This window comes from Pteropus medius, unplaced genomic scaffold, assembly GCF_902729225.1.
Source record: "Pteropus medius unplaced genomic scaffold, Ma_sr-lr_union100, whole genome shotgun sequence".
Lineage (NCBI taxonomy): Eukaryota > Metazoa > Chordata > Mammalia > Chiroptera > Pteropodidae > Pteropus > Pteropus medius.
The window spans coordinates 833,692-849,028 of NW_024349802.1; the positions used below are offsets into that span (position 1 = coordinate 833,692).

Below are 15,337 nucleotides of genomic sequence, written 5' to 3' on the forward strand. Positions count from 1 at the left end.
AAGAGATGAGATGAGCCCCCTGAGTCCAAACTGTAGACCGGTGAACCAGAGGACGCATGGGACGCTACCGTGTGCACGAGAACTCCGGTGGGAATGTGCCGGAAACGAAGGCCGGCTCCTTACAGGGCTGGGGGTGGGGGAGGGGAAGGCGGGGCAGGAGGCACGCGGCACCTCTGCGCCTGACTTGCTGCCCTGGTCAGTCCATTAAAAGCACTGTTTTGGGGGAACAGCCCCGTGTGGCGGGGAGGGAGGGGACTCACCCGACGGGCTGCAGGCAGAGCTGCGTGAACACCGCCCCGCGCCTAGATGCCGATTCCCGCTGGGCGTGGGTCCCCAAGGGGCTGCGTGCGCCACTGCTGAGCGCTAGGATGTCAGCGTCGCACGGGAAGGAGGAGGCGCAGCCCGGGGTGTGGTGTGGCGTTCACGTTAGGTGTGTTACGTCTGCAGGGCACACAACGAATACTGTGTGTGAGCACACGCCTGCATTTCCTAGTTCTGCTCGGTGACAGGGCCAAGTGACGACACTCCAGTTGCATCGGGTGGCCAATGCCAGATGCTGGTTCCTGACACCGCCCTCCGACGAACCAGAGCCCCTGGCCACCCACGTGGTGGGCTCCGAGGCAGTCCAATCCTGGCCCCTCTGCGGTGCCAGAAGGTGGGGATGTCTCGAGGTGGTGGCGCATTGACACGCAGCCAACTTGAAGGAACTCACAGTGGCCAAAACGGACACTGAGTGACGGAACCATGGTGGTCACAGACCGAGGCGGTGTCCGCCAGTCCACGGGCAGAGCGCACGGAGCAAGCGGGAGAGGGCACGGTTCCTGCGGGGTCCAGGTCACCATCAGGCCAACTGCACAGCTGAGTCAGCGGTCAGGCTGGCAGCTGCCAGAGGCGGGGGTGGAGCACAGAAACGGGCGAAGGGTCAAAGGAACAAATTCACCGTGAGAGCAGAAGGCGGCAAGCCCCGGGCTGAGACTGCAGCGCGCCCACGCTGGGGGCGCTGCTTGTCGGAAGGGGCTGAGAGTCATCTTAAAAGCCCTCATCACCAGGGACTCCATAACTGGTGACGGATGTGAACTAGACGTGCCGCTGTGACCACGCTGCAGCACATGCGAACGCCAGGGTGCTGGGCTGTGCCCCTGGAACGGTCACGCCCGTTACACCCCAGTGAGAGGACGTTTCTAGAAGGACCACAGCTGCACTGCAGTCAGGTACTTAGCTTTTGGAGAATAAAATTTCCCCTCTAGGTCAGTTCTTGGCATAACTCATGTTTCTCATCTTAACGGGACGCACGTATTTGTAAAGATGCGCTGAGGTTTCCAGAGACAATTTTCTAGTAACGAGGAGCTCGGAGGCACACAGATTTGTCTCAGGACACAGTCGTCTTGCAGGCCGTGAGCCCGGCAGACACCCAGTGGCTGGGTGAGGGGCACGCACATGGGCGGAGGTCCACGCGGGCCCTGGGCCTCGGCGCCCCTCCGTGTGAGCCCTGCAAGCGGGCAAGGGAGGGACCCCGCCTTCGGGAGGGTCCGAGACAGGAGTGGCACCTCTCAGTGACGTCACTGATGCTTGGGGATGTTAAGGAGAGGAACAAGTGCCGCCCAACCCAAGACAAGGTCAGCAAAACAAAATTACGTCACCACCAAATACTGTCACACAGCCAAACAAAGTGAACTGGAAACAAGTCACCTTTAGCACTTACCAGACTGATGATCAGAGAAACAGGTTTCGTTACTCGTGTCTTCAGGCAAAAGCTTTCTTAGAAGAGTCCCAACAGGCCCGGGTGGCCCATAGGCATGGTAACTCAGAAGCGAGTGTGACACTCGTGGCTCAGGCAGGAGCTGGAGTCAGATGGGAGGTCGGTGGACCGCGGTCCGTCAGCCTCGGCCCGCTGCACACGCCCAGGCAGCACAGCCACGCACAGGATCCTCTGTTCTCAACCAGCGACCTGTTGGCCTCCACCCGCAGGTGGCTGCCGCCTGGCCTGGGCACTTCGGGTTGTGGTGGGCACGAGGTCAGACATTAGCAGCGCCCCTGCCCCTGCATGGCCAGGGGTCAGCGGTCCCTCTGTCACGGCGTCAGGGGGCTGGGAGGCTGTGGCCCTGCAGTGCGCAGGTGGCCCCGCTCCCCAGCTGTGTGGAGTGCAGTGTGGGGCATGGGGACACTGCGTGTCAATCCCAGCCCCCCGCCAGTGACGGTGCCATGGCAAGGCTACCTGTAACCCACAAGCAGGTTGGCCAGGGGCCAGCACCCAGCAGGAGGGGCCGCCACCCTCAGTGCCACCATGCGTACCAATACACAATATAAGAATTAATTTTAAATTAAAAAAAAAATCTACTTGTAGATTCCTGATTTCTAACTGAACGTGAACAAACACAGCAATCTGGGGACACCGCCCTGTGGCCCGAGCAGGACCGAGGGCCTCCCGGCAGGTCCAGGGGCCCGGGTCCAGCTCTGTGCTGAGACGTTTGGACAAGACGTGCCAGTGCGTGCTGGGGCCTGACGGGAGGTACCGGGAGCGCAGGCCCGTCTCCGACTCGGGACCAGCACCGCTGGGGCCTCCACTGCCACCGGGTAAGGCGCCTCGGGACGCGCTGGCCTTTGTCCTGGTTCAGGGCCCCGCGCTGCCTGGAGGCCAGGGCTGCACCGATGCCGGCGTGTCCACGCCGGGCTCCAGGGTTCACTAAGCAGACGGGCCGGCCGGCCACGGCCCGTTCTCACTGTCCCGCAGTCATGCGCCCAGGACGACGTGGATTCTGCTTTTGCAGAGGCCGCTGCTGCTGGGCAGGCGTCCAGTCTCCAGGTCTGGTCTCAGCAGGAACTCGACGGGGGCCCCGCCGTCCCGGATGCCAGGGCACTGCCACGCCGGCCGTCGGCAAACCGCGGGCGAGGAGATGCGCGCGCTTCCGGTCTAAGATGCGTTTTCTTTTTTAAGATGTAGGAACCTGCGTGTTTGTTGGTTCCGCATGTGAAGCTGGCGGCAATACCGAGCATCTGTTCAAATAAGTTACCCCGCAGACAAAACGACTCTCGTCCTGAAACCGTTTATTCAAGAGCGCTACCCTGAAGCGGTGGGCCGGACGCTGCAGGACTCGCGCTTTGTTGCGGAGTTCTATGAGCACGGAATTCTTTGGAAGACGCTTTAGCCCCCAAATAGGCAGCAAGTTGCGCAGAGCCAGTGGGTGCGGGGAGCTCGCCGCATGCCAGGCGTTCTCGGGCAGGCGTGCTTCGTGGGAACCGCTTCGACAGGCGGCCCGTGCCCGAGCAGAGTGCACCTGGTGAGCGAGCAGCCACGGCGCCTTGGGACAGGCAGGCTCCACCCCGCAGCACGGCGGACCGGCCGGCTCAGCGGCCAGTCCACGCTGCAGACCCAGGCCGCACACGCGCTTTCCCGTGGAGCTGGGCCTGTTCTTCACGTCCCTCGCCCAGAAGGCGGGCCAGAGCTCAGTGGGTCAGGGGGCCGGCTCTCCCCGGGGGCCGGCTACCAGTCCAGCGCAGCTCCCGGGAACAGGGTCTGTCCCCACAGGACAGTCACGGGGATATGTCCGGGCGGCTCGGCCGAGGCCCCAGCGCACACGGTTCTCGGCTGGCCCTAGCCTGGGAGCCCGTGACGACGCACTGGGACTCTGGGCGGGAGCAAACTGGCGGCGGCCCCACCACAGAAGTCTGCGGAAGAAAGTGAGAGCAGGAGCTGGCTCCGGGCCAAGATGGGGTAGCAAGGTCTTGCTACGACAACGAAGAAAGCTGACTGAATGACGAGGGGACCCCGCAGCTCAAGGCGCTGGACATCGAACACTGGTTCCTGGACAGTGGTCGTGGAGGAGCCGGAGCCTCCCAGCTGCCCCGGGAGGCCACCGTGCTGGGCGGGGAACCCAGGCTGGGCCCAGTGGCTGCCCGGGTGTCAGGGAAGCTCGTGGGGCACACAGGGCCACGTCCGAGGACGGCTGCCCGCAGGCTTGGGGCGGCAGCCAGCAGCAGCCCGGCGGGCCCGGTCTGGAAAGTTAACCAGGGGCAAGAAGCTCAAGGCACACGAAGGTGACAGCGGTCCCTGGAGGAGGCCCGGGGCAGCTGACAGTGCGTGGAAGGGGCAGAGCCAGGGGCACGGGGCAGGTGGCTGAGTGCCTGGAGAAGCGCAAGCAGCCCCCTCTCCCTCATGTGATGGGCTCAAAGATCTTACAGAGTTAAGAGACACAAGTAAGAAAATAAAAGTGTTTATGTTTACGTAACCTGTCACAAGGAAAAGCATCTAAAGCATGCGTGATCGTGGGACAAACATTTTTAAAAGGCAACGAAAGGAATGGCCGCATAAACGAACCCTTCGTGTTTTAGAGTTTTCACAAATCACTAAGGAAAACGGGAGCTTCGAGTGGGAGAAAAAGCAAAGGGCAGTAAACAAACTCACAAAGATGGCCATGAACTGAATAGAGTGGCACGTAAACCAAGGGACACGTGCACTGTGACTGCGGTTACGAGTCCGTGCCCTGCCGGAACGGAAGGGGGTCACGGTGCGTTAAGGAGAAGCAGCCTCGGGCAGGGCTCGCCGCCACGCAGAGCGCTGGGCCAGCGGCTTCACGCCCGCGCTCTCCCAGTTCGTACGGGAACCCCGAGAGGCGCATTCCCGTGCCTCAACTCTCCAGGGGAAGGGAAAGGCTTACAGACACCGAGTGCGGGTCACAGAGGTCGCCGCGCTGCACTGGGGCCTCCTGCCCCTCCCTGGTACTGGGAGCTTCACTATCGCCGTGCAGAGGACGAGCCGGTGCTTTGAACACACGCACCTGCTCTCGGAGACAGGAAAAGCCGGGAGGCGGCGTGTCCAACTGCTCGCAGCGGGAGCTCTGGGGGCCGGACGCGGGGTCCTCCCTCCTCGGCACCGCTCCAACTTCATCCAGAAGAATGGTTAAAGATGCCAGGGTTCAAGAGAGTAAAGCGGATGCAGGGGCCATGGTTTTAAGCCCTAAGTTTGCAAGAAAGAAGAGAAATGGAGTCAGACACCGGCAGCTCACTGGCTCGGCCGGGGCGGGGCAGGGCAGGGCGCAGCGACCCCGACTTCCTCCCACTACCAGCACGACAGAGATGTCAGCACTGCCCACTGGACAGCGTTTCACAAACCGAGTAACCACATAAACTGAACAACCAAGTCAAGACCACACTAATCAAAACGAAGCGGGAAACGCTAGGATTTAAAGCCCCGTGCGCTCTGTGAGGTTTACGTGAGTAAAAGCACGGACGAGCACGTGCCAGACACTGAGCCCCAGCAGAGGAGTCGCCGAGATCTACTGTGACCAGCAGACACTGCCCCGAATGTGGAGAAATCCGGCTGAAGCCACCTGGTCTGCACATATCACAGGGCTGTCATTTTCTGGAGAAATCAGTAACTTCCAAAAACGTGTGATCAGCCAGTACCGCTTTCATCTTAAAACAGTCTGTCGTTTAAATGAGCTGAACCTCTGCCTACCCCTCGGACAGCCTGTCTTCTAAATCAATTCTTACACGATCCGTCGTTCCACGCGTGAAGTTAAACATCGTGCTAACCAAAGCCAGTATTTTCTATTAGCAAATCGAGGGAGAAAAAAGCAACGCTGAACTTTCGGATGCGGACTATTTAAAACAGCCCCTGACGCAGCGAGGGAGGCAGTGGACGTGAGGTCACGCCCATCAGAGGGAAAACGTCCCAAAGGCAGAAGCGGCCACACTTTTTGGGACAGGCAGCGGACAGCGCAGACCCCCGCCGCAGGCCGTGGGCTCCAGCTGTGACCCCGAGTGCCACAGACTGGCCCTCAGGCCGGCCGCAGAAAGCTCCATTCCTGATCGCCGTTCACTGAAGTGGAACTCACAGGGTGCGCGTTCGCGTTCGCGACCGGCTTCCGCCACGAGGTCTGCGGGCGTCTGTGTCGGGACCTGGGAGCGGAAGGACACGGCGTTCAGCACGAGATCGCGCGGCGTGAGAGCAACACGCTGACGGCAGGAAGCAAAGCAGCAGATCTGCGTTCCCAGTTAAGTGACAGTTTTGTACAGGTCACACCCCAAAGGGCCCGTAACTGAGCCGTGGGGACAGGCTGCAGTGATGGGTGCTGTCGATTCCAAGCCGCTCCGCCCGGCAGCCATGACGAAGGCGGACACTTTCTTGTTGAAGACAAGACTAAACTGGCACCTGAACCAACTGCCTCTCGGGCCCCGATGCCTAACGCTGCGGCCTCGCTGTCCCGTCTGTCCTGTGGCGAGTCGCCTGGCTGCAGAGTCCTCACGGGAGGCTTGGCGGAGCCCTCCCTTGTCCTCTCCTGCCTACGAGCTGGGCGCCCGGACCGTCACCTGCGTCCGGGCCTGCTTCTCCAGCACACGCGCTACGCCTCGGGATGGGGGGCCAAGGGGTGACAGGAGGGACCGCGGGAGCTGACCTGGCGTGGGCTGACTCGCGTGTTTGTGGGCCTGCCCCTCTGCTGGCAGGGCGTTTTGATGTGCATGTTCGACTTTAATAAAAGGTTTCTAAACAGACACAGACCCGTCTCTGATGAGGGCAGGGACATCTGCACTGAATGGGGACAGTGGGGAGGGGAAGGGCGCAGTCGTGGATGACAGTGTCTGAACGTGACCAAAAAGGAAAACAGGCTCAACACCAGGGACGTCCAGTAGGAAAGAAAAGAACTTTAAAATCGCAATGAAAAATCAGCGGCAGTATTCTTGGAGTTTGCATAGTGAAACACCCCAGGGCGTGCCCAGAAGGCCCAGGGGCGACGTTTCTCCCTCTCACCCGGCTAAGTTTAGACAGTTTATGGGTCTATTTTGAACCCTGGAGAGGTCACTGAGAGCTCACGCACAGGCCTGGCTTCGCAGAGGATGTGGGCGTGGGGTCACCAGGCCCGGGACCCCCAACCCCCGCTGCGGTACATAAACGCGGTCCATGGCGGAGCCCCTCCCCTGCTCACGCGCGCCACTGGGCCACAGCTACGCTCGTTCCACTGAGGCCGAACAGACAAAGGCGGCCTTGAGTGGGGCCAGGACTGGGGGTGGTGAGACCCAGCGTTCCCAGCCGGGCACGTGGGCGCCGCGTGCAGCGAGCTGCCTGGTCGGGAGGAGCGGGTGTCGCGTGAGGGCGGGGCAGGCGGCGGGGAGGCCCGGCAGGCCCCGCTGCTCCAGCACGCCTGAATTTAAAGTGACGGTGTGCACGCTGCTAGCTGTCAAAGTCCTCCACTGTCACTAAGTGACCCACCAAGAAACCACCACGGGTTCACAGATGCACAGGTGGCAGCATGGGGCGGCGGAAGTCGCGGTTCCCATCAGAGCAGCCTGGTGCACGCGAGGGCTCTGGGCCTGGACTGCACGCCCCGCAGCCGCCTCCATTTCGACCCCTGGGCACTGGGCGACGCGGTGGGCGTAAGAGGTCTGAGGGCCACCCGATGACACCCCTGTTTCCTAACTGCTGGTGGCACTGCCTCCACTGCTGGCTGTGACTCCGTCCTGTGTGGCTGGCGCCCTGCGTGCACCCTGCACGGGAGAGCAGGCAGGCAGTCTGTGCCCCATGTCGCCGGGCGGGGTGTGGGTGGGGAGTGCCCTGCACCCCGAGCTGTCCCTGCAGCCCCCGGTCACCAGGCGGCGTGCACTCACCGCCTCGGTCCGCGCTTGAGCAACACCGAGTAGGTTTTCAGACACGCGAGGCTGCCTCGCGCCTGGCCCTCTGACCTTCCCGCGGCTGTGTGGCCTCCCCGACCACATTTCCTCTGATCTGAGACACTGGCAACGTGTGCCACCAGGCCATCACAAGACACCAGGATTTTAAGTTTACTCAGCTTCGCAGATGTTAAATATGGTGCTCTGGAGGGCAGGGGTCATGAGACCGGGGTGCAGCCTGGCCCCGCACAGTCCGCCCAGCAGGCCCAGGCCCCCCACAGTCAGCCGTGGGATGCACGCTGCACTCCCCCGTGACAGCGGCCAGCCAGCACACGCGCGTGTGACAGCACCCCACAGTGGTCGCAACGAACAAGCCCGCCCGGCTCACCCGACAGCCGACAGCCGCGTGAGAGGCAAGGGACTGGAATGCCACAGTAGGAAACCTCTCGTGCCAATTTGTAACACGCACAAAACAATTCCAGAAGCGGTGCTCGTGCGTTTTATGATGCAGCGTTGCGTCACCCGCCAGGCCGTGTTCTGGGATGCCTTCCCATCCCACGCCGACAGTGCAGCCTGCGGGCTAAGGATGAGGAGGCAGCGCATGCGTGCCGGACACACAGGTCCCTCCTGGGGGCTGCACCGTGAACCACGGGGCTGGGCCCAGCTCCGCCTGGCTGGGGCTTCCGACAGCCCCTCTGATCATGGGACAGAACGAATAAACGCAAATGCCCACCGCCCCACCTTCCTCATTAGGTCCTCATGGCAACCTGTGACAACATGTGACAACCAGGAGGTGGGGCAAGGACTCTCCTCCCTCGCTAAAGATGAGGGCACTGGGGACTTTGCAGGGGCTTGGTGGCTGGACGTCAGTGAGCTGAAACACACATCTTCTCGATCGTACCAGAGAAAATTTCCGAAGAAGATGGTAGGGTTAACACGCCATCACTGCACCTAAACGCAGGGAGAGGCTGGGGCCGGAACGGCACGTCCCTCCTCATCGTGACGAGAAGAGGAGGGTGAACGATGTCACTGTTTGTAGGTTGAAAATTACTGACCTCTTGTTCCACTGAAAAATAACAACTCCGCCGCCCTTGTCCCCTGTTGCAAGGAGATCTCCGAAGTGATTCAGTTCAACAGTCGAGATGATGTAGCTGTCAATAAAATACAGGAGCAGTTTATGACGTTACGATTTTGAGGGGGGGACAATGAGTTCCAAAAATCAATAAAAAGGATCAAGGGAAAGATCGACACATCTAAAACTTTCTCCCTGGATAACGCCAGATTTTTGCAGGTAACTTGTAATCACCAAGCGGCCTCTTCTTGGTTCTGGAGCCCAGGGCCCACTGGGTTTATCAAGTGCCTCAATCCTGCCCCTGGAGCACCGGGGTTCATCTAGACTCGGCTGTCTTAACATAGGATGAAGGGTAGAAATTCAGGAAATTGTTACTAAGAAAACAATTGGTCCTAGGAGACTGGTACCTAACTTTATAATGCATGCCTTATATTAATTTTTAAAACAAATCTTTTATTCTTATAAAATATTAACAGAAACGTTTTAACATTCTACACAGTAACTTTTGTTGGCTTCTGTACAAAATAACATTACAGACAGTACAATTCTATTCCATTGTCCGGACAAAGTTACTGCCACTGACATTGATGATGTCATTTCCTGCTGGTCAGGTACCTGGGACTTCTGATACCATCGACACAAAGACCGTGTCCGTCAGCTCACTAGGGCTCGAGGCCACAGGTGCAATGAACAAAGCCAAGTGCTGGAAACGTCCTAAAAAGTGCTGGAGGTGTCCTAAGGCTGATGCTTCAGTTAGAGGGAATGGATCTAAATGGGTGTCGCGACGCTGAATCATAAAACGCACCCGTGACAGACTGCGGAGCACACGGGGTTTCTCCACGGCTCCGTGCGCTGACCGAGTAATGACAAAGCACGATGTGGCCTCCCACGGGGCCAGCGTCCGCTTGTTCTGTGGCCACAACCAGACTCGACGTCTGGTTGCCCCAGAAACCTCATCTCCGGCTGCTGAGGAAGGACCGGCCCCCAGGGCGTGCCTACCGCCAGCGAGCACAGCTGGCCGTGCACAGGCCGGGGCATGGGGACACCAGTGCCACAGCATGTCCAGACAGGCTGCTGGAGGCTGTCACTCAGGACGTGGCCACTGATCAGAAATGGCCCTGAAGCTGGAACTACTTGCAGAAGTGCCCCCCACAGTGGCCATAACGTAAATCTGAAAGGTGAGCACAAACCTCTACATCAAAGAATTATTGCCACATGGCTCCTTACTGCGTCGGCACCGTGTGCCGACGTGCAAACACGCCGACTCCTATGATTCTGCTGCCGGACGTTCTTTTTAGTTTTTAAATCTGCAGTTAGACTTGGGAAAAGGATTAGGCTGCTTCTCGTTAGAAGTGTCATTTTTTAAACTAAATTACTCAAAATAACCTAATTTGCTTAAATGAAACTGAAATATTCTGTAATGGACTAAAAGGGACTAAATGTGTGTCATTTATCCCCAGAGGGTATACCGTCTTACACAATTAATGCATTCTAGCTGTCAGTGATTTTCAAATTTAATTAAAATGGACTGAACCTTTTCAAAGAGAAACTCCCATGACTGCCAGTGGTGAGAAATTATTTTCATTAAGCCACGTAAATATGTATAAGCTTAAAATTAGAAATACCCTCTGTAGAGTTTAGAAGAGTTCTCAAATCAAAATAAACATGCTGACTAAATACTAACACGATTATGAAACCAGTGAAATTTAAATCGCCAGCATGAATCTAACCTGACGAACGTGACTCCAGCAACGGGGCTGATGCGGAGGGCCGCGTGCGACACTGAGTGAGGGTGCCAGCCGGGCGGGCCGGCGCTGCCACGGGCCGCACGATGACGCAGGCCACCCTGCTCCGCACCGGTGCTGGGCACGGAGATGGTGGCAGGTCTCTCTGCAGAGCTGCCGGGTCCCCGATCCTGACAGGTGGGAGTACACAGGTCCTCCCACGCCTTATTTTCCACGCAATGGCCACCAGGAATCGTTCCCACCATCCCCAGGGTTCCTCTCGAAACGACCGACCACAGGGAGGCTCCCCAGATGAAAAGCCCACGGCGAGTCCACCTGAAACCTGAGCAACGGCTCGGGATTGGCAGTCGCGTAAGAGAAAACGCCAAAACGAAGGGACTTGGCGAACAGAGGGACAGTGCATCGGCAAAAAGTCAAAGGAACACACATTAATGTCTCCAGGGAGGTAATGCTTAAAGTAGGTAGCGACCAGTGCTGGCTGGGTGCTCCAGGTGCCAGGGGCTCGCCCAGCGCGACCCCCGTCCTAAGCTGCTGGGCCTCACAACAGCCCACGAAGCAGGCTGTGTGGCGGAGAGAGGCAGGTTTGGGCACGGTACCCAGCTGGCCCTTGGTGGCAGCTCTAGGCGGTGATCCGGGCAGGATGCCTCTGCTTCCAGTGGGGCCCCCAGAAGGCGAGCGGCTCCGAGGAAGGAAGCACGAGGAAGTGGCCCTTGAAATTCAGACGGTGTAACGACAGTTTAAAAACTCCAGGCCTCCTCCAAAGGGGAGGACAAAAAGACACGGAGATGGACAGCAGGAAAGGTCATCGGGGATCAGGCGAGGTGGCCGCCACCCAGGTGACAAGTTCCAGAAAAACGAGAGAAAAGGAGAGAAGTCACCGAAGCAGCAAGACCAGAGTCCCCGAGAGCAGCGGCCCGGGGGCGCCGTGAGCAGACCGCGCCGACGCGCAGCTCTCCGCAGTCCAGGACGCCGAGGGCGGAGGGCTTCCAGAACTCTCCAGAGAACACGAACGGGTCACACGCGAAAGTTATCACATCAGATGGCATCACTCCGGATGTAGGAAAATGGTGGACGGCATTCCAACCGCCCTCAGAATTCTGAGAAAAAATAATCTCCAACCTCTCATTTTACACCCGCCAAGTTTGCAATCAAGCCGGAGGGCGGGTGGAGACGTTTTCAAACGCGCAAACAGCACAAACGCGAACAGAGCCCCTTCTCGGGCAAGCACTGGAGATGCGACCTGGCAAGACGGGGATGCGACATGCCAGTGACGGTGAAGAAAGTCCCAAGGCAGGAGCCGACCGCCCCCGAGAGAGCGGTCCCTGGAGGAGGCTGGCCCAGGGCGTCAGGACGGGGAGAAGGGGCTGAGGGCACCTGCGTCCCAGGGAAGAGTCACAGCTGACAGAACTGCTCGAGTGTCTGTCTGAAAAAACAGCACTAAAGACACAGAGAACTCGGCATGTGAAAAAATCGGGCAATCGTGAGCTCGGAAAACTGAAAATGTGTGTGGAAAAAAATCTGAATGCGACAAGCAGTATGTACACAGTCGACACCATCCTGCCGAACCGGGACCCCTAAGAGAGTCCCTCTGGACTCCTCTTCATTTTGCTGGGGGCGGGGGAGAGGTGACGTTACTGAACGGGCTGACTCATGGGTTACGGTAACAGGAAGGCAGTGGGTCAGTAAAGGGTGGTGTCTAATGGCTGGGGGAGAGACCCCGGATCCGAGGGGGAGCTCGTGCCGCGAGGGAGCAGGCACGGACACAGGCGACAAGTATGGGGCGAGGGGCGGAGGCAGAGGGGGACTTAAGAGGGGTCGAGGAGGCAGCAGTCAGCAGGGTCAGGCAGATGAGCGTGCTCAGCCGGGGCTCGGGCCGGGGCTGCTGGAAGATGGGGGCAGGGGTGCCCCCATCTGGGGAGGTGGTCAGGGCTGCGCCTGGCACAGAAGAGGCACAGGCAATGCAGGGGGCCGTGAGAAAGAGGTCTCCTCCGGAAGACAGGACCGCGCCGTAAACGCAGGACTGCCGCACATACGCAGGCTTGCCCGAGGCACTGGGGACACAACGAAGAGGTGCGTCCCTGCCCGCTGGGGACTGACCCTAGTGCGTGCAGCAACTGTAAATGAGGCCACTGAGCACAGCCCCGGGGGCTGCGTGGCCTGGGTGTGGGCTCGGAGCGGCCCGCGGTGGCTGACCCCGCTGCGGGGTCTGCCAGGAGCGACACGACTGGGTGGAGAGGCAGGGGGGGCGGGAGTCACATTCTGTTAGAGAGCCCGGAATCCAGCCAAGGGAGGGGACGGCCGGGTCAGGGGAGGGACAGGGAAAGACATATGGAAGGGAGGCGAAGCGGGGGGAGCCTGACCCCTCAGAGGGGTGCAGCGGGCAGCGGTGCGGACGCGCAGGGTCACACAGATGGGTCAGCCTGAAGGAGACCCCGGAACACGCCGCTGGGTCGGAACCTAGAACCCTGTTGCGTCACTGACCGGGACGCCAAGGCCACAGACGTGAAGGAAGACACACGTTCCAGTGCAGAGTCTGGGGCTGAGCTCGCAGGTTGTTGTCACGTTACTCCAGTACTTACCCAAACTTCCCAGCTTTTCAAAACAAAACACACAAATGTGACCGTTTCATCTACCGTCAATCTTTGCGGCCACCACCCTATGTCCAAAGTGACCATCGTCTCTGGATAAGTGATCTTGACAGCCTCCCAGGTGCCACTGCCCGCTTCCCTCTCCTGCTCCTTGGAGTCCAGTCTCTATAAAGTGGGTGGAGGGATCTTTCCAAGGCACATATAGCATGAGCACCGCTCAAACCCTGTCAGCACCCAGCCGCCACAAGCAGCGTGTCCACTCACTAAAGAAGTCAAATACGGTGCGGAGAACGCACCACCCCGAATTACCGAGTCACAGTCCAAATGGCAAAGGCACACAACTGGCAGATGGGCCAGTTCCCAGTTTCGTTTGACCCCGTCCTTCGGCTAGCTCACGATGCGAAGCGTTACTTCAGTGCAGATTGGCCTGTGACCCAATCTGCTCCTGCTGGACAGCCGCCAGCAGGATGAGGGGACACCACTCACACCACCGCTGCCCGTTTCCCAGCATCGTCCACCTCCCTGCCGGGAGCCGTGCAGGAAACAGTCCCAGAGAGTGTTCCCGCTTCACTCCCGTCGTCTGCTTCCCCTTAGGGGACACCGAAACTGATCCGAGGCCCACAGATACGTGGAACAGCCTCCAACCTCTTTGGCCTCCAGGGAAAAGCAAGTAAGAGCACCCCACGGCTGAAACGAAAAAACCCTCTCCAAGGGCCACCGAAATGGGAGCACAGGGACGCTCACGCAGCGCTCCTGGGAGTGAAGACTGTCCGGCGACATCCGCTAAAGCTAGACACCCACGCTCCCTAGGGCCCTGGACTCCCCGCCTCCAGACGCACGGCCCCCAGAAGCGCACGTGTATCACTACAGCTCTCACAAGGACATTCACAGCAGCCTGTCCACAGAAGAGACAATGCAAATGTCCCCAACAGCAGACGGATGCATCGGTTGTAGACCGCTCACACAGGGGAGCAGCATGTAGCAATGGAAATGAGCAAATGACAACAAAGAATCCCTGGATGGGCCTCGGGAGGAAACGCTGAGGAGCACCTGCAGCTGTACGCCATGCAAACCAAGTTCGAAAGCAGCGCGTCTGTCCGTGATGTCAGTAGCAGGGGCATCGCTGGCCTTGCAGGAGGGAAGGCCGGAGGTGCAGTGAGGCACTCTCCCTCGACCAGGTCACTGACACGAGTCCCTGTGAGCACGGCCGTGTGGCCCACCTGGGACCATGTACCCTCCCCACGTGTGTCATAGTTCCGCAGATAACACACTGCTCCTCCCCATCATCCTGTTCCTTCCCACCTGTCTCCCTCCCCACTCAGCCCTGTGCTCCCCCAATCTGCCTCGGGCACCCAGCCTCCACAGCCCCTCCGCTATGGCCTTCGCTGCTTCTTGGAATGCCTGCTCCCTCCACATTCTTGCTCTGAAACTGCCAATCCCCGAGTCCCCCCAAAGCCCTTTTGATTTCCACTGGATGCTCCCAGTAGGTTAGAAACATAATTTCCTACTTCAAAAAATTCACAACTAATTCTGCCATAAAATGGAAAGAAATTGTAATACATTCAAGATCACGAGAAGACAAGCCACATACCAGGAGAAAATGTTTTTAAAAGACACAACTGATAAAGAACCGTTACCTGAAATATACAAAGATCTCTTTAAAAATCAACAATAAGAAAACAGTCCAATTATAAAATGGGCAAAAGACAACAAAAATTTTACTACAGATGGCAAATAAGCATCTGAAAAGATGCTCTACATCTTTCGTCATCAGGGAAATGCAAATTAAAACAAGAAACCACTGCACACCTACTGGAATGGCCAAAATCCAAAACACTGACACCATCAAACCCTGGCAAGGCTACAGAGCCGCAGGAGCTGTCACTCACTGCCAGTGGGAACGCAAGGCGGTGTAGCCAGCCACTCTGGAAGACAGTTTGGCAATTTCTTATGAGATGAGACACTCTCTCACCATGCGAGTCGGCGATTACGTTCTCGGTGTTCATCCCGGGAAGTTGAAAACGCGTGCGCACAGCTGTTTACAGCAGCTTTAGTCATTGATTTTCCAGCCCTGGAAGCAACCAAGGCGTCCTTCAGGGGGCGAGGGGGTGAACAACCGGCGGTCCTCCAGGCAAGGGACTGTGGCTCAGAGGCGAGGGGAAGTGAGCCACCGGGTCGCGGAAAGACACGAAAGGACCTTAAATGCCACGACAAGTGACGAAAGCCAGTGGAAAGGGCTACGTACCGGACGATTCCAGCTCCACGGCATTCTGGTTCCAGCTCCACGGCATTCTGGAAAAGGCGCAGCTGCGGAGACAGTGCAAAGA

At 58.6% G+C, this 15,337-nt stretch overlaps 1 protein-coding gene across 25 annotated transcripts in view; it reads right to left on the reverse strand.

Moving 5' to 3' along the window:
* Nucleotides 1-15,337, reverse strand: part of PPP2R2D (protein phosphatase 2 regulatory subunit Bdelta) — a 35,790-nt gene that overhangs the window by 13,469 nt on the left and 6,984 nt on the right. For 3 of the 25 annotated variants that reach the window (XR_005647187.1, XR_005647182.1, XR_005647186.1), the window contains exons 2-4: nt 8,661-8,756; nt 5,835-5,898; nt 4,196-4,954 (exon numbers count right to left, since the gene is read on the reverse strand). Coding sequence is in view for 4 of the 25 variants with exons in the window: in XM_039835977.1 (XP_039691911.1) it covers nt 7,275-7,482; nt 8,661-8,756; nt 10,408-10,667 (564 nt within the window). In the remaining 21 variants the exon portion in view is untranslated. The other 22 variants (XR_005647179.1, XR_005647189.1, XR_005647185.1 and 19 more) reach the window with 18 other exon arrangements.